General features: G+C 40.2%; 1 protein-coding gene across 2 annotated transcripts; it reads left to right on the top strand.

Moving 5' to 3' along the window:
• Window positions 1-229: 229 nt before the first annotated feature.
• Window positions 230-25,947, top strand: LOC309821506 (RE1-silencing transcription factor-like; the record flags this gene model as incomplete). 2 transcript variants are annotated; one of them, XM_082652876.1, is made up of 4 exons in its annotated part: window positions 230-364; window positions 6,042-6,945; window positions 13,271-13,354; window positions 20,423-25,947. In XM_082652876.1, the coding sequence occupies 3 exons, from the start codon at window positions 6,051-6,053 to the stop codon at window positions 22,372-22,374; spliced, it is 2,931 nt and encodes a 976-aa protein (XP_082509002.1). In that variant the 3' UTR covers window positions 22,375-25,947. The 2 variants fall into 2 exon arrangements, with proteins under 2 accessions (XP_082509002.1, XP_082509001.1); XM_082652875.1 differs by lacking the exon at window positions 230-364 and having other exon boundaries at window positions 6,036-6,945.
• Window positions 25,948-26,342: the final 395 nt, after the last annotated feature.

Here is a 26,342-nt window from a genome sequence, read left to right as displayed (position 1 = left end):
CGGGAGTGGCGGCGGCGGCTGCGGCGGCGGTGGCGCCGCGGGCCGGGTGCGCGGCGCAGCCTTCTGTGCTGGAATGTGCGGCTCCCGAGAGCTCACGGCGCAGGAGCAGAGCAAGCGCCGCCGAGGTCCGGGGCCCCAGGTGGCGGCGGCGGCGGCGGCGGCGGCGGCCGGGACGGTAGGGCGAGAGCCGGAGGCCTGAATACTCTCTGCAGCCCCTCTCCTGGGTCTTCGCGGGCCTCGACTGCCCCAGCGTCCAACTTTTCCGCCCTCTCCCTCCCCTCCCCCGAAACTCCAGCAACAAAGAAAAGTAGTCCGAGAAGGAGCGGCGACGCGGGTCTTCGCCCCTCCTCGCCCAGGAAGGACGGTAAGCGTGGCGCGGTCTGGGAGACGGTTGGGTGGGGGCGGCGGGCCGGCCGGGCGGTCGTGGCGGCGGTTGCCGCGGGAGGGGGAGGGCGCGGAAGGACGCGGAGCGAGGCGCTGTCCAGGGCTGATTTGCAGATACTGTGGCTCCGGCGGTGGCGGCCGCGTCGGGCGGGGAGTGGCGGCTGAACGGGATCGGGTTACACCGTCGCGGTCCGGGGGCTGGGCCGGGGGCGTTGGTGGGGAGCGGCGCGGCGCCGGGACCCCCTCCCCAGTTGAGGCCGGGCCGCCGCCTCCGCGCGGGCCCGGGCGTCTCTGGGAGTCTTGTCCTGAGGCCAGGAGCGGAGCTGCTTGGGGCCCTAGTTCTGAAACTTCCTCTCGTGCTCCTGCTCCAGGTCCCGCCGCAGCTCCTTGCTTGCCGGCGGTCCTCCCGCCCCCTCCCTCTGCGGCCTCTCCCTTTCGCCGGAAGGCGCCGTTGAGTGCGGCCGGGAGGGTTGAGTCAGCCTGGGGCTCGGGTGGTTCTGCCAATGGGGCTGGACAGCGATTTCTGCGATCCGGCCGCCCCGCCGCCGGGGCCCTCTGCGTGGGGCCACCTAGCCGCCGCCGTCGGCGGGGTCGGGGCGCGCGTCCCGCGGGGCGCCGTGGGGGAGTGAACCCGCAAACTTCCGGGGCGCGGGGTGCCCCCTCCGGCGCTCGGGGCCCGGCGCCTCGGGAGGGCGCTCGCGGCGGCTCCTCGGCCCCCTGCGGAGGGCGAGGCTGGGGCCGGCGAGCAGCCGGGACGGCGGCGACGCGGTAACTTTCCTCCCTCTTCCCGGACTCCGGCGCGCGGGCCAGGAGGGGGCAGCCTGAACTGGGGAAGACTTGACCTGGCCCAGCGGCACCCCGAGTTTGCCCGTCTTGCAGTCTTTAGTGTTGGGGAGCCCAGGGAAAGGTTCAGGACGAGTGTGGCGGCAACTGGTGTGTCAGTGGTGCAGTGAGCGGGCCGAGCCGAGAGGAAGCGAGAGCTCCCGAGTTTGCAAAGAGCTGCTTTGTGTTTGGTACGTATTTTGAGAAAATGGCCGAATGCCTATTTGAGTTAGGAATGCCGCCGCCGAGGCAGGCTCTGGTGGCAGCAGCACGTAGGAATTCGCGTAGCACGTTGGGCTTTCGGACTGTGCTTGGACAGTCTTCCCGACCAACGTTAAAATCCCTTTGGGGATGGTAGTTAGAGTTTGGGAAGAATTAGAAATTACCGAGTAGTCTGGGCTGTTAAACCCTTGGACAGCGTTTGCTTTGTGTGATGGCATTTGATTCCAACTTTTGTTGGTACCTGTGACTCAACCGGTTTGTGTTTATGCACTTGGGTGAGACAGGATTACTTTTTGTATTTTGGGTTTAACATTTTTTTTTAGCCTTTGCCACCTATTTTGCTTTTTCTAATTCGCAGGAGAACACCTAATTTGAGAATTACACCTTTTAGATTGGAAAGTAGCATGGTTAAGACAGTTTATAAAAAAGCCCAACATGTTTTCAAGGTGATCTTGTTATGGCTCCGCCAGGCAAGTGGGCCAAGTCAAGCACAGTGCAAGAAAGTTGCTGATTTGGAGATGAGTTGTCCAGTTATTTTATTAGGGGGTTTGAAAGTTTCTGTATTTTCATTTGTGTATTTTTGAATACACCAAACTTCCCTTTTTACAGGAAGAAAGGTCCATAACTTTTGTTTACTTTGAAACAGGTCATCAAAAAAAGAAACTAAGTGGTACTTTAATGGTACTAAGTACGTTTTCAGAGTACATTGGACCCTTGAACAACAGGAGTTTGAGCTGTATGGGTCCACTTATATGTGGATTTTGTTTTCCAAGAAATATATTGGAAAGTTTCTTAGAGATTTGCAACATTTTGAAAAAATTTACAGATGATACACATAGCCTAGAAATATCGAAAAAATTTAGAAGGTACCTCATGAGTGCCTAAAATATATGTAGATAATAGTGTATTTTATCATTTGCTACCATAAAATATATACAAATCTAATAAAAAGTTTAAATTTATCAAAAATTACACAAACACAGACCACCCATGGCACCATTCCAGTCCAGAGAAATGTAAACAAATGTAAAGATGCAGTAGTAACTCATTACTGCCTAATATTAACTGTAGTCCATACTGTAGTACTGTAATAATTTCATAGCTACCTCTTTTTGCTGTTTTGGTGAGTGCAAGTGTTGCAGGTATCCACTCAAAACGTCTTGTGAGTCTGATCATTTCCAGGTGAGCAGTTGGTCTCTCCAGTAAACTGTGTTTGCAGTAAAAAAAAAAAAAAGTCACCTCTCGTAGTTCCTGAGCGTTTTTTATCGTGTTTAGTGTGATACCAGAAACCTTGAATAACACCGTGGGACCCATATGAAGTGTTCTAGTGATGCTGGAAATGCTCCCAAGAAGTAAAGTCATGACATTAGAAGAAAAAGTTGAATTGCTTGATAATGTACCATAAACTGAGTTCTGTAGTTCCTGTTACCCGCCATTTCAAGATCAATGAGTCCAGTGTAAGGATTGTTGTAAAAAAAGAAAAGGAAGTTTGGAAACTGTCTCTGCATTTTTGCCAGCAGACATGAAAGACTTACACTTCTTGCGAAATGCCTTTCTATCTCATTGAAAATGCATCTTTTACGTGGTTATAGCATTACTATAAGAAAGGCATACCTATAGAGTCTAATATGATTCGAGGAAAAGAGAAGTTATATGACGACTTAAAGCAAAAGGAAGGTGCAGTTTCTAAATCTGGAGAATTTAATGCCAGCAGAGGATAGTTTGGTAATTTTAGAAAAAAATATCAAGATACCAGAACCGGCTTTGAGTTCCCAGATGCCGTGAACACAGTTATTGAAGAGAAAGGCTGTCTGCCTAAACCAGGTTTTTAACACAGAGAAATGTGCCCTACTCTGGAAAAAATTGCCAAAAAGGTCATTCATTAGTAAGAAAGAGAAGTGAGCATCAGGATTTAAGGCTGATTGAAGACTAACATGTTTTGTGCGAATTGATTTTTTGATCAGGACTGCTCTTATCTATAAAGCTGCTAAGCCCACTATCCTTTTTTTTTTTTTTTTTTTTTTGGCCACGCCATATGGTTTGCGTGATCTCAGTTCCCTGACTAGGGATTAAACCTGCGCCACGGCAGAAGCCTGGAATCCTAACCGCTAGGCCGCCAGGGAACTCCTGAAGCCCACTATACTTAAAGGGAAAAAAGATAAATACCAGTTGCTATTCTTTTGGTTGTACAACAAGAAGGCCTCGGCAATGAGAACACTTTTCTGGATTGGTTCCATCAGTGCTTTGTCCCTGATCACGAAGTACCTTGCAGTAAGGGACTGCATTTTAGTTTTTTGGTATTGGACAATGCCCCTGGCCACCTAGAACCATGAGCAACATTGAAGGTGTCAAAGTGGTATACTTGTCCCCCAACACAACGTCTTTGAATGAAGCCTGTATCGAGGTGTTGTAAGGACCTTGAAGGCTCATTACTTGTGGTACTCTATGAAAGGATTGTCAATGCTATGAAAGACAACCCCGATAGAACATCATGAAAGTCTGGAAGGATCACATCATTGTGATAGAAAAAGCTGTGAAAGCCAGCAAGCCTAAAACAATAAATTCCTGCTAGAGAAAACTGTGTCCAGATGTGCAAGACTTCACAGGATTTACGACAGCCAATCAAGGAAGTCATGAAAGAGATTGTGGGTATGGCAAAAAGGTGGGGGGGGGCGGTGAAGGGCTTCAAGATACAGATCTTGGGAATATTCAAGAGCTAATAGACACCATACCAGAGGAATTAACGGGAGTCGATTTGGAGTTAAGTGTTTCTGAGCCGGTGCCAGATGATGAGGAAAAAGACATGGAAATAGCAGTACCAGAAAACAAATTGACATTGGACAGTCTGGCAGCAGGGTTCCTTTTGTTGAAGACTACTTTTGACTTCTTTTATGACTTGGACCCTTGTGTGATACAGACACTAAAACTAAAGCCAGTGGTTGAAGAAGGATTAGTACCCTATAGAAACATTTTTAGAGAAGTGGAAAAGCAAAAAAGTCAGACAGAAATTAAGATGTATTTCCCTCAAGTTACACAGAGTGCCTCCCTCCTTCCACTTCCTCCACCTCTTCTGCCTCTGCACCTCTTTCTTCCTTCCCTTCCACTTCCTCTACCTCTTTCCACTCTGCCACTCCTGACTCAGCAAGACCAACCCCTCCTCTTCCCCGCCCTCCTCACCCTACTCAACTGAAGACAGAAAGATGAAGACCTTTATGATGATCCACTTCCACTTAATGAATAGTAAATAATCATGCCATTCAGTTAATAAACTTATCTGTTGGATATGTGTGTGTGTGTCTTGTGAAAATCTAGTAATCGTATAACGAGCTGGGAGACATTGTGTCATCATCGTCATTACCTAAGTATTCATTGTGTGCAAGACTTGTACAAAGGTATAAGATGATATTTAATATGAAATTAATAATGTATTAGTTTTTCTACTGCTGTATAACTTTGCTTTTAAATACTTACATTAAAATACAGTATGCCTCTTACAATTTGAGAAAGCGTATCAGCCTATCATCACATGTATGTAGTTTCTTAAAACAAAACAGTATTTCCAATACTATATTATGAATATGTCTTATACTATATGCTTAAAAATTTTGTGATTAATTCATTTGCATATAGGCTAGGCTACTGTGAAGCAGTCCTGTTGATCACAATAGACTACCATAAAGCAATCATTGTTGCTGCTTCTTTATCAGTGCATTAATCGTTATACCTGTAAATAAGTATGAATTTCTTTTTCACATTATCTTTTCTCTTTTGATGCCTAATGTTAGTAATACGTGTAACATCTACAGTATTTTGCATCGTATAATACAATATTGATAAAGATACTGACAAGCACAATTCATCTTGTACACTATTATATAATGCACATAACATGCAAAATATGTTTAACTGATTGTTAATGTTATCCATAAGGCTTCCGGTCAGCAGTAGGCTATTGGTAGTCTAGTTTTTATGGAACCCAAAGTTACATGCAGATTTTTAACTGCACTGGGGATTGGTGCCCCTAACCCTCTTGTTCAAGGGTCAACTGTAGTTTATTCTTTTGGAGCTAGTTGAGTTCATATGAACTTCAATTCACTAACTATAGGCTTCTGCTTTTCAGGCTGTTTGTACTTAATAAATGCACAGGTAGCTTTTGGATTTTTCCCCTTTCTGATTCAGACCAGTAAACGTTTGAAGGGGGAGTTGAGAGGACAGCAGTTTACTGTTCATATATGGAATTTAAAATAAAATTTTAATTAGCACTAAAAATGAAGGTTATTTATATTTTTCCACTAGAAAAAGTAAAAGTGCTTGAGGGAAGGCAAGCCAGTGGTAGACCTAGTTGATGGATGAGTTGTGTCAAACGCTTGATAGAATTTTTTGTAGGGGCTCATAGAAATTTTTTTGATGACTGCAGTAAAGAGAATTTGGAATTACAAAAATATTGTAAAGGCTTATTTTCAGTAGTTAATGAAGCTGATTGAGTTTAAAGATTATATTGGAAAATGTATCTTTTTAAGTTATGAAGAATTACAGTGATGTTGTGGTTTTAGACCAGTAAAAGTTGTGTTTAAAGTGGTGCTTTCGTGTTATTTGTTTTGTTTTGAATGCAGAACACCGTTATGGCCACCCAGGTAATGGGGCAGTCTTCCGGAGGAGGAGGTCTGTTCACCGGCAGTGGCACCATGGGCATGGCCTTGCCTAACGACATGTATGACTTGCCTGATCTCTCCAGAGCTGAACTGGCTGCGCCTCAGCTCATCATGTTGGCAAATGTGGCCTTAACTGGGGAAGTAAACGGCGGCTGCTGTGATTACCTGGTTGGCGAAGAAAGACAGATGGCAGAATTGATGCCTGTTGGGGATAACAACTTTTCAGATAGTGACGGAGAAGGACTTGAGGAGTCTCCTGAGGTAAAAGGCGAGCCCAGTGGGCTGGAAAACATGGAACTGGAGAGTTTGGAACTCAGTGTTGTGCAACCGCGGCCTGTGTTTGAGGTGTCAGCTGCCTCAGAACCGTACAGCGCAAATAAAGATCTTCCTCGGGAAACACCTGTAGCAGAGGACAAATGCAAGAACTTGAAGACCAAGCCCTTTCGCTGTAAACCATGCCAGTATGAAGCAGAATCTGAAGAACAGTTTGTGCATCACATCCGAGTTCATAGTGCCAAGAAATTTTTTGTGGAGGAAAGTGCAGAGAAGCAAGCCAAAGCCAGGGAATGTGGCTCTTCCACTGGGGAAGAGGGAGATTTCTCCAAGGGCCCCATTCGCTGTGACCGCTGCGGCTACAATACCAATCGCTATGATCACTATACTGCTCACCTGAAACACCACACCCGAGCTGGGGACAATGAGCGAGTCTACAAGTGCATCATTTGCACGTACACCACAGTAAGCGAATATCACTGGAGGAAACACTTGAGAAACCATTTTCCAAGGAAAGTATACACATGTGGAAAATGCAACTATTTTTCAGACAGAAAAAACAATTATGTTCAGCATGTTCGAACTCATACAGGTAAGAGGACCTTTCTTGTTTATAAGTGTACGCTACCCCCCAAATGAAACACTTTAAAAATGAAAAATTTCAAACATCTCAGAAGAGAATGCCCCACTGCACCCATGGGTCCCCATCAGCTATACTCAAGAGTTATTAATATTTTGTCATATTTGGCAATTCAGTTTTTTAAATAACAGCTTTATTGAGATGTACTCCACTCCCACACAATTCATCCATTGAAAGTTAGAATGCATAGGTTTTAGTGTGTTCACAGAATTGTGCAGCCAACACCACAGTCAATTTTGGGACATCTTCACCCCAAAAGGAAACCCCTCTCAGTGGTTGCTCCCCATTTCTCCCCAACACCCCTTAATTATTCACTTTTAAATTGACTTTCATTAAGGGGTCTCATTTTTTTTTTTTTTTTTTTTTGAGGTCCACGGGCCTCTCACCGCTGTGGCCTCTCCCGCTGCGGAGCACAGGCTCTGGACGCGCAGGCTCAGCGGCCATGGCTCACGGGCCCAGCCGCTCCGCGGCATGTGGGATCCTCCCGTACCGGGGCACGAACCCACGTCCCCTGCATTGGCAGGCAGACTCCCAGCCACTGCACCACCAGGGAAGCCCAAGGGGTCTCATTTTTTAAAAGCAGTGTTTGTAACTACTGATAGTTATGTTAACATTTTCCTGATGTGAATTGGTACCTTTGAGGACTGATTACTGGTCTGAACAAAATGGTTAGGGTAACCTAGTACTCTACTCTGTATCAGAAGTGAAAAGGGGCTCTGGAATGCTGTTTGCATCAGATCCCTTTTGCAGTAGTTGTCACTCTGCAGGACTGAACCCCATGCTGAAGTGAGTCATACTGAGGAGAGGAATTGATGTTGCTTTGCTTAAGTGGTAGACATAAACAAGAAAACTTGCAGATGAAATTCCATTATAAGAAAGACCATGTGTAGCAAGATTCCTAAGCTCTAGTAGATGGCTTCTGTGTAATTTAAAGCTTTAAAATCTAGTTATGTAAAAGAATTTGCAATCTCTTTGGAATTTGTTATAATCTGTGATTGTCTCCAGGCTTCAAAACCATTTTATTACAAAAGTAAAAAAGTACACACACTTCACAATTACATGGCATAGGAAATGAGAGTTACTTGGGGGTTCTACACCATTAATCACTTAACAGTTTTAATTAAACAAACTGTTAGACTAAACTAACCTCACCTGCAATATCATAAAACAAATCCCAGATACCATATATTCTTTCGCCCTAAGTACTTTATGTCCTTTCACAGTTTTGTGAAAACCTTGGGGCCTAATTTAGAATTGGCCATAATCTGTAGAGCTTTCAGGTAGTAACTGTGACATATGGTAAAAGTGCATGACTTTTATGTGTACACCTTTATGAATTTTTTTAAATTGAGGTATTATTGACAATGATGAAGTTTTACAAATATATATACTCATAGCCACCATGCAAGTCAGCATAAGGAATATTACCAGTGTTGGGACTTCCCTGGTGGTTCAGTGGTTAAAACTCTGTGCTCCCAATGCAGGGGGCCTGAGTTCGATCCCTGGTCAGGGAACTGGATCCTGCATGCCGTAGCTAAAAGATTCCCGCATGCCGCAACTAAGATCCAGCGCAGCCAACTGAATAAATAAATATATTTTTAAAAAGTATTAAAAAAAAGAATATGACCAGTGTCTTTGTCTTATTAAATTTTGATTTTTTGGTGTCAGTTATATTTTGATACTTTCAAAATTGTTGAGTCACTGAACAGTTTAAAAATTTTCCCCAAAATCTAAAAATGTTTTCAACAATAAGTCTAAATTAGTTGATTTAAGAAATTTTTAGAATTAAAAAAAAGGAAAATGGAGAGAACTGGGAAAATTTCAGTTTTGTTGTATATTCTCAATTTTTTACGTATACTTTTTTAAAAATAGGATCTCTACTTTTTGCCATTTCTTAATTTTACAGTGGTTTCTTTTCACTTAATTACTGTCTAGGTGACTAATTTTAATGGCTGTATTTTATATACGTCATCATTCATTACTTAACTTTTTCTCCACATTAAAGTTGCTATTTCCACAATAAGGTTATGACTTACATAGCTAACATTGGTTGTACATATCTCATTTCATTTTAGTGTTAAACTTATTTGGTCTTAATACATTTTTTATTAAAAAAATTGTTTTATTTATGTGTTTTTTAAATTAATTAAATTTTTTGGCTGCGTTGGGTCTTGGTTGCTGCACACGGGCTTTCCTTTAGTCGCGGTGAGCGGGGGCTACTCTTCACTGCGGTGCGCGGGCTTCTCATTGCGGTGGCTTATCTTGTTGTGGAGCACAGGCTCTAGGCGCGCGGACTTCAGTGGTTGCAGCACGTGGGCTCAGTAGTTGTGGCTCGCGGGCTCTAGAGCGCAGACTCGGTATTTGTGGCACACGGGCTCAGTTGCTCCGTGGCATGTGGGATCTTCCTGGACCAGGGATCGAACCTGTATCCCCTGCATTGGCAGCTGGATTCTTAACCACTGCACCACCAGGGGAGTCCTGGTCTTAATACATTTTTTAAAAAAATATTTGTTTTATTTTTGGCTGTGTTGGGTCTTAGTTGTGGCATGTGGGATCTTTCGTTGCGGTGTGTGGGCTTCTCTCTAGTTGTGGTGCAGGGGCTCCAGAGCGTGTGGTCTCTGCAGTTGTGGTACATGGACTCATTAGTTGGTGGAGCTCAGATTGCGTGGGCTCTGCAGTTGTGGTACACGGGCTCATTAGTTGGTGGAGCTCAGGCTCAGTTGCCCTGTGGTATGTGGGATCTTAGTTCCTGGACCAGGGATCGAACCCACGTCCCCTGCATTGGAAGGTGGATTCTTAACCACTGGAGCAGGAGGGAAGCCCCTGTCTTAATACTTTTAAAAAGCTTTTTCCCCCAGTATTACCTAATTTGTGGTTTTTTAAAAGAAAAAAATTTCAAAACAGTTTGTTGGTGTATAAATAGAAGGATAGTATTTATTATGTAAATTCTGAGAGTATCAGTGGTATTAAATGCATGGTTCTGAAAATGGTATTTATGGAAAAATTAATTCATCTAGTGCTGAAGAGCAGAGGAGATAAGAAGCGATCATCAGCAGGAATCACTTGTTTCTTATTTCTCCCTTAGGTAGCCTACTTTTCAGGTTCACTTAGTGGGTGTCTTATGTTCCTGTATTGAGTGCTCAGTGTTAGGTGCTTTCTTCTACTCTCTCCTAATCTTCAGAACAATTTACTGAGGAAGACGGTGTTTACTGAGGGAGAACTTCAGGCTTGATAGCCTAAAGTGATGTGCCCATGGTCATATACAACTAAGATTCAAACTTCTGAATCTCATTTTATAGGTAATCATCATGGTAGGGGGCTGAGGATTTCCATTTGAGTCTTCAATCAAAAGAGTTTTCATTTTGTGGTTTTGATATCTAACCAGTTCACAAATTTTACTTTAGTGCATTCATTTTTTTTTAATGTATTTATTTATTTATATTTTGGCTGCATTGGGTGTTCGTTGCTGTGTGCTGGCTTTCTTTAGTTGCAGCGAGTGGGGGCTACTGTTTGTTGTGGTGTGTGGGCTTCTCATTGTGGTGGCTTCTCGTTGTGGAGCACGGGCTCTAGTCGCGCGGGCTTCAGTAGTTGTGGCGTGCAGGCTCAGTAGTTGTGGTTCTCGGGCTCTAGAGCGCAGGCTCAGCAGTTGTGCACGGGCTTAGTTGCTCCGCTGCATGTGGGATCTTCCTGGACCAGGGCTCAAACCCGTGTCCCCTGCATTGGCAGGTGGATTCTTAACCACTGCGCTACCAGGGAAGTCCTCACAAATTCTACTTTAAAAGATGATGTTTTTGCCTATATGTGTGACTGAAAAATTACTAGCACTTCTAGAGTATTTATGCCTATTTTGGTGAGTTGCACAGGCAGAAGCAACTTGTTTCGTTACGAAGAATTTAAAAGTAGATTATCCTTAGTTGATCCTTCACGTTAATCTGTAAGGGTATCAAATTTTTCTTCCGTTAACTTTTTTTGGTAACAGCTTGACTGATACACAATTGATGTACCATATAATTCACTGTAGATTGGCCTGTTCTGAACATTTCATATCAATGGAATCATATAATATGTGGCCCTCAGTGGCTACCTTCTTTCACTTAGTATAATGTCTTCAAGGTTCATCCATGTCCTATGTACAGTACTTGTTTTCCTTTTACTGCCAAATAATACTCTCTTGTATGGATAAGCAACATTTTGTTTATCTGTTTATCAGTTAATGGATTTTTGGATTATTTCCACTTTTTGGATATTATGAGTAATGTTGCTGTGACCATTCTTATACAAGTTTTTGTGTAGACATACGTTTTTATTTCTCTTGGGTAAATATACACCTAGGAGTGGAATTGCTAGACCATATGGTAATTATGTTTAATCATTTGAGGGACCGGCAAACTGTTTTCCAGAGTGGCTGCACTGTTTTACAGTCTCACAAGCACTGTATCAGGGTTCCAAATTCTCCACAACCTAACAAATAAATGTTAACATCTGTTATTTTTGATTATAGCCATGTTGGTGCGTGTGAAATCTTCATCTCACTGCGGTTTTGTTTTAATTTCTCTTGTGGCTAATGATACTATGCATCTTTTCATGTGATTATTGGCCAATTATGTATCTTTTTTTACAAAAATACATTCAACATTTTTTTTTTTTTTTTTGCGGTATGAGGGCCTCTCCCGTTGCGGAGCACAGGCTCCGGACACGCAGGCTCAGCGGCCATGGCTCACAGGCCCAGCCGCTTCGCGGCATGTGGGATCTTCCCAGATCAGGGCATGAACCCGTGTCCCCTGCATCAGCAGGCGGACTCTCAACCACTGCGCCACCAGGGAAAGCCCACATTCAACATTTTTTAAGCTATCTTAAAATTCATCCAGGCTAAAGTAGGCATTCTGTTACCATGAGCTATTTATGTCTAATCTATAGTACCAGCTAATAACAGCTGAACAGTTATTAGGAACACATTTCACACTTATCACCACATTCTCTTTTTATTTTTCACTCTGTCTATTCCTTTCCTTGTCCCATGTTATTAAATACATCTATTACTGTAATGTATAATATAGACAAAATAATAACTGTTGTTTATGTGCCAGGCACAGGGGTTGAATGCTCTACAGGTATTATCTTAAATTCTCACAATTCTAGAAAATGAAGGTAGTGTTACTGTTATAGATGAGGAGGCTTGCCTGAAGTCATACTTATTATCTTGTGGCCAAAAAATAGACAAAAACAAATTGTCAAGGTGTTTTTTTCAGTATATTTTGTGGTTGACAACCCCTGTCCAAAAAACACACATGTTCTGCCTTTGAATCTTAAATTCTTTAGTAGTAAATCACTGGTCTGTTATTGTCAGCTGGTCGCTGTCCCTGTGGCTTTATGAGTATAATTTAAAACTGACCTGAGTCTGGGACTTCCCTGGTGGCGCAGTGCTTAAGAATCCACCTGCCAATACAAGGGACATGAATATGAGCCCTGGTCCGGGAAGATCCCACATGCCGCAGAGCATCTAAGCCCGTGCGCCACAACTACTGAACCTGTGTGCTAGAGCCCGTGAGCCACAACTACTGAAGCCCGCGTGCCTAGAGCCAGTGCTCCGCAACAAGAGAAGCCACCGTAATGAGAAGCCTGTGCACCACAACAAAGAGTAGTAAGTAGCTCCTGCTCGCCGCAACTAGAGAAAGCCCGCACGCAGCAACGAAGACCCAACGCAGCCAAAAAATACATAAATTTAAAAAAGAAAAAGAAAACTGACCTGAGTCTTCTATAAAACTTCTAATTATCACTTGAAATTTTTAGCTTAAAACAATAGCCTCCCCACTCAAAAATGTTATTGCTTTAAGCTAACAATTTAAAATGGTAGATTTATCATTTATAAGGATCCAAAAAATTACCCAAGCCATAGCATCAGAAAATTTGGGTACATGGTTTTGTTAAGGATAATTCTGATTTTCAGAAGTTGATTGATACCTGATCAAGATAATTTTTCAGTTCTTAATATTTGCTATTACACATGTAGCATTACTGTGAAAATTAAAAGGGCTGTAATTCAGAAAGCCAATGATACTTTTTCTTCAGCAAAGCAGAAATAATGTAGTTATGTGTATTCTGAATTAAGTCATTTACTGTTTCAATAAATGATAAAAACTGGCCATTTTGCCAATAATAGGGAGAAAAAATTCTTGGTAAAAAATTTTTGCTCAGTATTGAATAATGTATGTATTGTTAGTGAGAATTGTATTTGCCTTATTTTATTATTTGAACATTAATCATTATATTTTTGTAGGAGAACGTCCGTATAAATGTGAGCTTTGTCCTTATTCAAGTTCTCAGAAAACTCATCTAACCAGACATATGCGTACTCATTCAGGTTGGTAAGAAATCGGAATTTTTCTATCATTTTTAGTAAACTACCATTATAAGGAAGTTCTTCTAGACCTGGAACTGGGTCATTATTTATGATTTATTTTTAATATAATTTGGATATTTATATACTTTTAATAATTTCAGTGTGTGGCTGCTGGGTTCCAGGGATTCCTACTTAGCTGCTTTCCTGAAATTTGGATTTGTGCTCTTGAGAGTTGATAAGGTTTCTGAGGATTGATTAACAAAAGCCAAACTTTAAGGAATGATTGATAATCCAGGATCCCAGTTTATTAACCTATAATAAATAAAATACAGGACTATAACAAGTGAGAGATTTATCCACTCTAGAACTGAAATAATCATTGTCACCATCCAGAATTGGTCCCCGTTATGAAGGTATATAGATGGCAAAGTTAAAAAGCCAATATTAGCATAGGTGGTCTTGAATGGATAATTATTTCATTTTGGCCACACTGACCCTTGGGTGGTCCTAGAGATATTGACATGGTCCACAACTTCCTTTCCTTTTCTCAGTAGATATGTTACCATTTCATCTTGCATGAAATATTTCGTACTGGAGGAAATACATCCAGTTTGTATTTGCCTTTGTAATATATTTGCAGGTATCACACTGGATAGTTCCCCCATCCTGCTAACATAGGAATTCGTTTCCCATTGTGAGCACAGTGAATGTTTGTTAAAGGGAATTGACATCTTACTAAGTTTTTTCACGGACTACTCTTTTTTTTTTAACATCTTTATTGGAGTGTAATTGCTCTACAACAGTGTGTTAGTTTTTGCTTTATAACAAAGTGAGTCAGCCATACATATACATATATCCCCATATCTCCTCCGTCTTGTTTCTCCCTCCCACCCTCCCTATCCCACCCCTCTAGGTGGTCACAAAGCACTGAGCTGATTTCCCTATGCTATGTGGCTGCTTCCCACTAGCTATTGATTTTACATTTGGTAGTCTATATATGAACATGCCACTCTCTCACTTTGTCTCAGCTTACCCTTCCTCCTCCCCATGTCCTCAAGTCCATTCTCTATGTGTGCGTCTTTATTCCTGTCCTGCCCCTAGGTTCTTCAGAACTTTTTTTTTTTTTTTAGATTCCATATATATATGTTAGCATACGGTATTTGTTATTCTCTTTCTGACTTATTTCACTCTGTATAACAGACTGTAGGTCCATCCACCTCACTACAAATAACTCCATTTCATTTCTTTCTATGGCTGAGTAATATTCCATTGTATGTATGTGCCACATCTTCTTTATCCATTCATCTGTCGATAGACACTTAGGTTGCTTCCATGTTCTGTCTGTTGTAAATAGAGCTGCAATGAACATTGTGGTACATGACTCTTTTTGAATTATGGTTTCTCATGGTATATGGTAGTGGGATTGCTGGGTCAGATGGTAGTTTTATTTTTAGTTTTTTTTCTTTAACTTTTTTTAAAATTTATTTGTTTTATTTATTTTTGGCTGCATCGGGTCTTTGTTGCTGCGTGTGGGCTTTCTCTAGTTGCGGTGAGCGGGGGTTACTCTTCGTTGCAGTGAGCAGGCTTCTCATTGCAGTGGCTTCTCTTGTTGTGGAGCATGGGCTCTAGGCACACGGGCTTCAGTAGTTGTGGCTTGCGGGCTTTAGAGCGCAGGCTCAGTAGTTCTGGAGCACACATTTAGTTGCTCTGCGGCATGTGGGCTCTTCACGGATCAGGACTCGAACCCTTGTCCCCTGCATTGGCAGGCGGATTCTTAACCACTGCACCACCAGGGAAGCCCTATTTTTAGTTTTTTAAGGAATCTCCATACTGTTCTCCGTAGTGGCTGTATCAATTTACATTCCCACCAACAGTGCAAGAGGGTTCCATTTTCTCCACACCCTCTCCAGCATTTATTGTTTGTAGATTTTTTGATGATGGCCATTCTGTGAGGTGATACCTCATTGTGGTTTTGATTTGCATTTCTCTAATGATTAGTGATGTTGAGCATCCTTTCATATGTTTGTTGGTGATCTGTATATCTTCTTTGGAGAAATGTCTGTTTAGGTCTTCTGTCCATTTTTGGTTTGGGGTGTTTGTTTTTTTGATGTTGAGCTGCATGAGCTGCTTGTAAATTTTGGAGATTAATCCTTTGTCAGCTGCTTTGTTTGCAAATATTTTCTCCCATTCTGAGGGTTGTATTTTCATCTTGTTTATGGTTTCCTTTGCTGTGCAAAAGCTTTTAAGTTTCATTAGGTCCCATTTGTTTATTTTTGTTTTTATTTCCATTTCTCTAGGAGGTGGGTCAAAAAGGATCTTGCTGTGATTTATGTCATAGGGCGTTCTGCCTGTTTTCCTATAAGAGTTTTATAGTGTCTGGTCTTACATTTAGGTCTTTAATCCATTTTGAGTTTATTTTTGAGTATGGTGTTAGGGAGTGTTCTAATTTCATTCTTTTACATGTAGCTGTCAGTTTTCCCAGCACCTCTTATTGAAGAGACTGTCTTTTCTTCATTGTATATTCTTGCCTCCTTTATCAAAAATAAGGTAACCACATGTTCTTGGGTTTATCTCTGGGCTTTCTATCCTGTTGCATTGATCTATATTTCTGTTTTTGTGCCAGTACCATACTATCTTGATTACTGTAGCTTTGTAGTATAGTCTGAAGTCAGGGAGCCTGATTCCTCCAGCTGTGTTTTTCTTTCTCAAGATTGCTTTGGCTATTCGGGGTCTTTTGTGTTTCCATACAAATTGTGAAATTTTTTGTTCTAGTTCTGTGAAAAATGCCAGTGGTAGTTTGATAGGGATTGCATTGAATCTGTAGATTGCTTTGGGTAGTAGAGTCGTTTTCACAATGTTGATTCTTCCAATCCAAGAACATGGTATATCTCTCCATCTATTTGTATCCTCTTTAATTTCTTTCATCAGTGTCTTATAGTTTTCTGCATACAGGTCTTTTGTCTCCTTAGGCAGGTTTATTCCTAGGTATTATTTTTTTGTTGTTGTAATGGTAAATGGAATGTTTCCTTCATTTCTTTTTCAGATTTTTCATCATTAGTGTATAGGAATGCCAGAGATTTCTGTGCATTAATTTTGTATCCTGCTACTTTACTAAATTCATTGATTAGCTCTAGTAGTTTTCTGGTAGCATCTTTAGGATTCTCTATGTATAGTATCATGTCATCTGCAAACAATGACAGCTTTACTTCTTCTTTTCCAATTTGGATTCCGTTTATTTCTTTTTCTTCGCTGATTGCTGTGGCTGAAACTTCCAAAATTATGTTGAATAATACTGGTGAGAGTGGAGAACCTTGTCTTGTTCCTGATGTTAGAGGAAATGGTTTCATTTTTTCACCATTGAGAATGATGTTGGCTGTGGGTTTGTCATATATAGCCTTTATTATGTTGAGGTAAGTTCCCCCTGTGCCTACTTTCTGGAGGGTTTTTATCATAAATGGGTGTTGAATTTTGTCGAAAGGTTTTTCTGCATCTATTGAGATGATGATATGGTTTTTCTCCTTCAGTTTGTTAATATAGTGTATCACATTGATTAATTTGGGTATATTGAAGAATCCTTGCATTCCTGGGATAAACTCCACTTGATCATGGTGTATGATCCTTTTAATATGCTGTTGGATTCTGTTTGCTAGTATTTTGTTGAGGATTTTTGCAACTCTGTTCATCAGTGCTATTGTCATGTAGTTTTCTTTCTTTTTGACATCTTTGTCTGGTTTTGGTATCAGGGTGATGGTGCCCTTGTAGAATGAGTTTGGGAGTGTTCTTCCCTCTGCTATATTTTGGAAGGGTTTGAGAAGGATAGGTGTTAGCTCTTCTCTAAATGTTTGACAGAATTTGCCTGTGAAGCCATCTGGTCTTGGGCTCTTGTTTGTTGGAAGATTTTTAATCCCAGTCTCAATTTCAGTGCTTGTGATTGGTCTGTTTATATTTTTTATTTCTTCCTGGTTCAGTCTCAGAAGGTTGTGCTTTTCTAACAATTTGTCCATTTCTTCCAGGTGGTCCATTTTATTGGCATAGAGTTGCTTGTAGTAATCTCTCATGATACTTCACATTTCTGCAGTGTCAGTTGTTACTTCTCCTTTTTCATTTCTAATTCTATTGATTTGATTCTTTTCCCTTTTTTTCTTGATGAGTCTGGCTAATGGTTTATCATTTTTCTTCTCAGGACTACTCCTTTTAAGATTAAAAAAATATTTTCTTAAGCAAAAATTATTTTCCTCTCGCCAAATACTTGATGGTTACTATGGAGGCACTTTTTTTTTTTTTGGCTGCACATCCTTCAGGATCTTAGTTCCCCCACCAGGGATTGAACCTGTACCCCCTGCAGTGGAAGCGCAGAGTCCTAACTGCTGGACCACCAGGGAATTCTGTGGAGGTGCTGTTTAATAGCTGGGTCATTTGACACATTTTATGGTTTGAGAGTCTTTTTATGAATTTTAGATTTTTTTTTTCTGGCCACTCCAGGCAGCATGTAAGATCTTAGTTCCTCCACCAGTGATCGAACCCGTGCCCCTTGCATTGGGAGCTCAGAGTCTTAACCACTGGACTGCCAGGGAAGTCCCTAGAATAATTTTTTAATAATTTTTATTAAGGTTTAATTTACACATACAAAAATGCACGCATCTTAGGTATATGGGGCAGTGACTTTATGTTTTCTCTTGTTTGACTACACCATCTAGGTGGAGACATGAAATGTTTTACCACCTTCAGAAAAGTTCCCTCCTTACCCTTTCTAGTCAGTACTCCCGTAGTCCCCCCTCAACTGATACTCTGACTTACATTAAGAAATGTAACATCTTTCTGTAAAATATTTTTGAGATAGATTTCATGCTGCATTTTCAGAACTCTAAATTTATTGCTGAGTAGTATGCCCCTGTTACTCACTAATTAAAATTTCCCTTGTTACTCTTTCTGGGCTCTTCTTGATAAGCATGTGTAAAGCTTATAAAACTCCCTTTTTGAATTTGCCTTACATCTATAAATTCATTTGGGAAGAATTAAACAGACATCTGACATTTATAAAGATGAAAAGCAGGTAAATTTTACCAGAACTGGAAAAGGGAATTAAGTTAAAACTGTTGGTACAGGGCAAAAGAATTTTCATTTAGCTAGGTATTAATAAGCTAAACTTGATGAATTGATTTTCCAATACAAGAAGGATTTGATGGCAATAAAGCAAAAATGGGGGTGGGGTGAATGAATCAAATAAATGATGTCACAGTTTTATACAGACTCCTAGGAACTCGCATTCTCTGACCGTTTCACAGGTGGGGGCTTGCATCTTGTTTGATTCTGGCTGTGAAAATACTCTCATTCATTAGGGCTTATAAAATGATGACATTTTCTTTATAATTCTTTTAAGAGCACAACTATTTTCCTGAAGAGATAAACTCCATTTATCAGCTGTTTGTTTACTCAAAAGTAGGATTTATGTACTAAGGCAGGATAGGCACATGAAATCTTCCCTTTTGTTTACCTATTCTAAAACTTACCAGCCATTCCAAAAGTGATGCATTACAGGTAATGTGTATTGACTGCTTGGCTATCTATCCTTTGCTAAGAGCTCTATGTGGATTAGATTATTTATAGTTCACAACACTTAAGAATATTTTACAGATGAGGAAGTTGAGCCTTAGAGAGTTTTCAGTACCTTGCTCAAGACTTCACAGTAAGTTGCAGAGCCCATATTTGATCTCCGCACGTATTTTTACTGTAGGACAAGTTTTTAACCGTTATGTCACATACCTTTTCCCCATTCTGTATCTATATATGTTAAGTAAATGTCTCCATTCAAGCCATTCAATGGAGAGGACAAGATAGGGCGAAGTATAGAGTGATGTAGCATATTGTTAGAAACCTCTATTTATGAATCTGTTAGTGGATTAATAATGGAAAAGAGTTGTCCAGTTAGCTGCATTTACAATCTGACATGGGCAGATAAGTTTTTGTTTTGTGATCGAGTATTCTATCATCAGGCATTTTTTAATCATGTAAAGCTCACCATCTACATGGTTTTACTTCATGTCTGAGTAGTTTTGCTTTATGAAAACATTAAATAAGATTTGATGTGAATTTGAGAATGTTTGAGAGATGAATTTTCATAAATGTCAATTTCCATTTTTCTGCTATGCATTCCATTGGACCAGTGGGGTATGGATACCATTTGGTAATATTTGCTAGAGTGTGATCTAGATGGGTATGTATTCAGATAGAATGAGTTAATCTTAATGCCTTTAATTTGGGGGTTGGGGGTGGGCTTCTAGTCTTGTATGTACGTGTGATTACTTTCTTTGCTAATTTTATATACCATATATATTTGTATGCCCCTTTTCATTTACCTAGTTTCTTTGCCCATTCTTTAGAAGAAGGTGGGAGAAAATCAAGAAAAGATTTCTGACTTGTTATATTTTTGCTGCAGAATAGAAACTCCAGCAGTGAAAAAGTTTGCTAAGTAAAACTTGACTCAGCTCTTGCCACGATGCACAAAAGGGTTAAATTTAAAGGAAAATCCTTTTGCTCCCTGAAGACAAAGCATTCTTTTAAAACTTTCACACAGAAGGTCTGGGAGTGTAGCCTAGAGTGTATAATATTTCTTTTGAAGTCTCAAGGTTTATCTGAACTGTATGGGATTTTTCTGTTCTATTCCATTATACATTTGTTTTAACTAAACATAAAAACTTTAAAGTTATCTTATCTCTTTGAGTGCCTTTGCCCCAAAATTAACATCAAGAGCCCAAGTCACTTTTCCAGTAATTGTGTATTTCTTGATGAATCTGTGTCCTTTATTAGTGCTGGAGAGCCCTAGCTTCATGAACTTTTTTGAAGATGGTGATTAACTGATATAATTATTCTCCCATTTGTTATGAGAATCAATGTCAAGAGATAGAGGAAGGATATACAAATAAATATGGTAAATGTAATTTGCATGATAAAGTCTTCAAGAAATAGTTTTGGTGGTTTTTTGTTTGTTTGCTTTTTTACATATATCCAATTCCTTACAAGTATGCTTGAGTAAATCTTGAATTCATTTCTTAATGTATGCCTTCTGCAACGTCTCTCGTTTACCTTCAGGTGAGAAGCCGTTTAAGTGTGACCAGTGCAGTTATGTGGCCTCTAATCAACATGAAGTAACCCGTCACGCAAGACAGGTTCATAATGGGCCTAAACCTCTTAACTGCCCACACTGTGACTACAAAACAGCAGATAGAAGTAACTTCAAAAAACACGTGGAGCTACATGTTAATCCACGGCAGTTCAACTGCCCTGTATGCGAGTACGCAGCTTCCAAGAAGTGTAATCTGCAGTATCATTTCAAATCTAAGCATCCTACTTGTCCTAATAAGACCATGGATGTCTCAAAAGTGAAGCTAAAGAAAACCAAAAAGCGAGAGGCTGACTTGCCTGATAACAAAATCACCAATGAGAAAACAGAAACAGAGCAGACAAAAATGAAGGGGGATGTGACTGGGAAGAAAAACGAGAGGTCTGTAAAAGTGGAGAAAAAAGATAATGTTCCAAAAGAGAAAAAGCCTTGTAGTAATGCCTCAAGCCAAGTGACTACCAGAACTCGCAAATCGGCACTGGAAGCTAAAGAGACGGATGTGCACCCAGGAAATAATGCAGAAAAAAGCTGTAAAAGCAAGAAAAGCAAAAGGAAGACAGAAGCTGAAGCCCGTTCCTTACAAGAACGTGTGAATGATGAGGAACCTGTGACAAAAAAGAAAAAGAAGGCAGAAAGCAAATCCAGAAATAGTCAGGAAGTGCCGAAGGGTGACAGCAAAGTAGAGGAGAATAAAAAGCAAAGTAGTTGCATGAAAAACAGTGCAAAGAAGAAAACTCTGAGAAGTAAATCATGTAAAAAAAGCGGCAAGCCTGCTCAGAGGAGGCCCACTCAGATAGAGCCTCCTCCTCCCATGGAGTCTGCTGAGGGGGGGCCTGTTCAGACGGAGCCTCCTCCCGCTGCCCCCCCATCTCCTCCCCCTCCCCTTGCCCCCGAGCGGCATGCTGAGGTCGAGGTTGTTCAGACGGAGCGGCCGCCTCCTCCTCCCCCTCCACCCCCATCTCCTCCTCCACCTCTTTCCCCCGGGGGGCATGCTGAGGTCGAGGTTGTTCAGAAGGGGCCTGTTCATGCGGAGCCTCCTCCTCCCGTGGAGCCGATCCCCAAAAGGTCTCCTCACAAAGATAATGGCAAGGAAAAGTCCAACGTGCAGAGTGAAATGGCGCAGAAGGAGCAAGTCCTTATTGAAGTTGGCTTAGTGCCTGTTAAAGACAGGCAGGTTCTAAAGGAAAGTGCCGGTGCACAGGATCTCTTACCACCATCACCACCTCTGCCAAAGGAAGACTTAAAAGAGGAAGAGTCAGTAGACCAAAAATTAGTCCCTGCAGGCGAAGGACATAAAGAAGCTCCTCTTCAAAAAGTGGAAGCAGAAGAGGCAGATAAGAGTCTAGCTGGTCTTGCTGCTGTTACCAAGGCATCTGCCAGTATTTCATCCTCTGAACAAAACTTGAATATGCCAGAGGGTGAAACTTCAGATGGTAAACATCAGGCTGACGCTATGCTTTGTGAAATGAAGATGGACGCTGATGAGAAGAAAACAGAGAATCCCCCCGGCAGAGACTCGGCGGTTGAAGAACCAGCTTCACCACCACTTCTTCCTCTACCGCTAGAAAAATGTGAAGCAGTGTCCACAGCTACTGTGGCATCACCTCCTGTCACCGTGGCAGTAAATGAGTCTCAGGAAATGGATGAAGACGAAGGCATCCACAGTCATGATGGAAGTGACCTAAGTGACAACATGTCAGAGGATAGTGATGACTCTGGATTGAATGGGGCTCGGCCAGTTCCACAAGAGACTAGTAGAAAAAATGGAAAGGAAGCCTTGGCAGTCAAAGTGGCCGAGGGAGATTTTGTTTGTATCTTCTGTGATCGTTCTTTTAGAAAGGAAAAAGATTACAGCAAACACCTCAATCGCCATTTGGTTAATGTATACTTCCTTGAAGAGGCAGCTCAAGGGCAGGAGTAAATAAACTTTGGGCAAGGCTTCAGTTCTTAGTTTGTAAGGTCTGTGACATTTTGTATTCATTTGTAGTAATAGACAACCTTTTGTTTTTAAAATTGCTTTAATTAGTATCCAATCTTGATTTTTAAGTGGCATTCTTTTCCTTAGGAATCCGTGTACCTATTGATGTACACATTTTAGCAAAGCCAAGGGAGTTAGTGTAATAAACCAGCAGACATCTAAATCTATTAGCTTTTGCTTTTAATTGAACCCAGAAGGCCAAGGTGGTATTAGAGCATTCTATCGATTTGTTCAGCTATAATTTGTGAGTTTTTTCCTCATGTCTATCTTCCTGTTTCACGTTAGTTTATTCTTAGTTCCTTGTTTAGCTCTGTAAAAATTAGCATACTTAAATAGCAAATTACTTGAAGAATTTGCCTGCTTTATATAAAGTTAGCACTTTAAAATTGTTTTAGAGATGAGAAGAGACATTTAAATTGAAGAGAAATTCTCCCAACAATGGATGTTATATCAGTCCAGGGATTTACTTCCTGAGTTTTGATCAGTATATGTGTTTTGTGTATGTCAATCGTCATAAAAAGTGGTTTTGGTGGGTTTTTTTTTTTTTCGGTGCTTTAATGCCTTAAGATGTTGCACATTGTTGTTTTTAACCTATGCAGTTAAATTTTTTCTAGAAATAGCATTGTGTTGTAACACTTTATATCTATATATGCATGTTTATTTTGACCTCTTTGGAGGGATGCTTAAGTCTTGTTTGCAAAAGAGCAGTTTTCTTTTCCCCTGCTGCAATTGTCTTTTTTGCAGAATATTAGTCTGTTCAAATTTGTGAGCAAATGAAAGATGCCGGTTCAGTCCATTGATTTTGATTTTAACATCTTATATCTATGCCAGAATCTGTATTTCATATAAGTTATTTATTTTAAATTGATGTGGTGAATCACAGCTCTCAGTTTGAACTTTACAATAAATAAACCACTAGGCTTCATACTGAATGGATTTTTATCTCAAGTACCAACCGTAAGTAAACTTTTGGCCTGTTTTAGTAGATTTGCTTCCTAAATGTATGGTGTTAAATCGTATCTTAGAGGAAAACCTCTTCTCATAGATGGTTGGTGTATTTATGGCTACTCCGCTGAATAAAGAACTGTAATTTTTATCTGGAAGCTGCAAATCTGGAATTAGGAGGCATAGTTACTCCTTCAAGTTATACAGGATTATCAGTTTGTGAGATTCCAAAGCCATAGCAATTATGTGGAAAACCTAGGATGAGAAAGGGTAGTATGAGTGCTGGTAGACCAGCTGCTACTTCCTGTGAATTCAATGAAAAAGGCCTGGTGAAAGTTAAGTTCAGTCCAGATTAAAAAATCATACTTTCTCAGGGATGTCCTGGCTGTTCCCGGGACAGCCTTTTTCTACAGGCGAGGCCTCAAATGAATAGAAGCTATTCTGGTGTTCCTACAGGACCACTTTGTATGGAAAAGAGTATGTACCCCATATTTGTTAGTAGGTTCTTTGGCCAGTCACCAAAGAATATGAAAGACTCTAACATAGGTTTTTTTCCTTGCTGATAAGTTATTCATTACAGTAAAATAAAATATGATCCCAGTAGGGAACTTTGATTCCGATCCTCCCATGTTCTATTCTGAAGTAACCACTTTATATTTCATTTATTTTCTTTTGTCTGGTGATCTCTGAGGCAGGTTTCAGAGTTTGGCAATGCAACATGAAAGATTAGGAAAAGTATTAAAGTGTGGGTAGAAAACTTATTAACCTGAGAGTGAAATTTAAGGTAAAAGACATTTGAACCTTGGAATTGGCTGGGAGGCCAAAGATTTAAAGAAGCGGAAGATTTTCTCAAGACATGAGTAAGTTGTTTGTTACTGGTGTGTGTTTTGTTGAATTGTAGGTGAATTCTCAGCTCTGACAATCATTGTCATACAGATCAATCTGCAAATATTTATGTTTTAAAACTTAAATTATAAAGCTAGTTAAACCTTTCTAACAACTAGATTTAATATTCATGGATACATTTTATGTTAAAAAGTTACCTTTTACAGTACATATGAAAATATTTGTGTTAAGTTCAAATTGGAGATTGGGAATCAGTTTGGGGAAGAGGTTTTGTGGATTCTTTGACACTTCAAAAGAAAAAAATATGACTTCTGGGGAATTGGACTAATTTTCTTATTTAGATTTAAAACTAGAATTCCAAAAACAAAAATGTGAAGGAAATTAAAACCCCTTATTATTAAAGTGATCTGTGAAAACATTGTTACTGGAAATTGAATGAACTTGAGGCCTTTCCTCCAGAAAACAAGGACTTGATTGTCAGGCCTATATTAGGTTCTGAACCTTAATGCCATGTATTTGTTCTTATTAAAAATTGTTTCATTGAAAAGTATATTAGTAATATGAACTTCTGGTCTAGTTGGGAGTTCTTCCATTTGAAAAATGTGCTATTTGCATGAGACTGTTTGAATCTTTTTGTTTTCTCAGTTTCCCCTCCACTGGATAGGATTGAAGCTAGACTTTTCCCTTTTGATAACAGAATAAAAAGTGAACATCTTGTTTATAAATTGATGTTTAGTATTAGAGTGAAAGTTGAAATACTTAGAATACATTATAAGCCTAATGCTAGGTAGCCTTGTAAAAATAGATCTATTTTAACTATCTTCTGCACCTATATTCACATTGCTTTTCAAGATATTTTAAGTTATATTTTTTTCCTCTTTTCAGAGCTGCTTCTTTGGGGCTCTTTTTTTTTTTTTTAAATTGAGGTGTAATTCACAAAGGGCTACATTTTATTGATAAGACTTCTTATAACTATTGCTAGATGTTTTGCTCTAGTCTTCCAGGAAGGGCCATTTTATTTTTTAGAGTCACTTCTAAAGTCGTGTGGTCCTTAACTTTGGGGACTCTTGCATCTGAGTGCTAATTCAGATTTAAGCCTAAGTAACCTCATTGCCTCTCACCCCATGAATGTTGACAATGGATGAAATACTTTGCTGTAGTTCTGGACTAAAATGCTGGGGAAGAAACTTAATTTTCTTTTTTGCACAAATCAGGAAAACAGCTACTGTGCAGAGTTTCCTTTTGACCTCAGAAGATGAACTGGACTGATAGTGTTAATTCAGATTTAAGAAATTATCTGAATCTTGGTTTGAGTTGATTCGGGATCTACATGCAATATTAACTAGATCGGATACCTTTTATATTTTCACATGTATGCATAGGCTCTCCTCACCCTCATCAACATCCATTAGTTATTGAACTTTGTGAACTGTCATTGAAACATTACAACAATGTTTTGTTGCACCAGTTTTGTAAAGTTTTACAGTGCAATACCTGTTACTTTTCAGAGACAAACCAAAGGTTAATTTCTCAAGGATCTTGCTGTTTGCTTTAGCAGCATTTGATGGAGTATCTTTTTTATATATATATACATTTGTAATAGATGAAAAATAAACCAGATTGCAAATCCTTTTTTTTTTTTGAAGCAAACCATGTACCAGGTTTTTGGTCCAAATTGTGTAAGATAAGTTAAATTGCATTCTGTTAACCCATATGAGTGTATTTCTGTATGCATAGTTATGTTGAAATAAAGTTTTAAAAAGCATTTTATGCCTTTGTTTATTTTTGGTACATCAAATGTCAAGGAAGCCAAATTTATTTGACCAGAACTGCAAGTGTATTAATAATTCTCAAAATATTTTCCCCCTGATAACCTAGAAGTAGAAAGGTTGTGGAAGTCTTTATTTGGGGTAAACAATCCAGTGGGTAGTAGTCCAAATCCTCTCTTCCTATAATCTGCATTCTGGGAAGTGGATGTGGAGGTAGGGGAGAAACAACCTGAAGACAATTTTATAGGAAGTTTTATGCGGTAATATTTTCCAAACCACAGGTCCCCTTAACAGTTGTAATATACATGTCCATTCTCAGTAGCAGGCCTGGTATCAGTAAATTTTCACGCA

The sequence above is a fragment of the Grampus griseus genome, assembly GCF_964374135.1.
Source record: "Grampus griseus genome assembly, chromosome: 4".
Taxonomy (NCBI): domain Eukaryota; kingdom Metazoa; phylum Chordata; class Mammalia; order Artiodactyla; family Delphinidae; genus Grampus; species Grampus griseus.
Note: the sequence above shows the minus strand (reverse complement) of the source record. Positions and strands in the feature narration are given on the sequence as shown.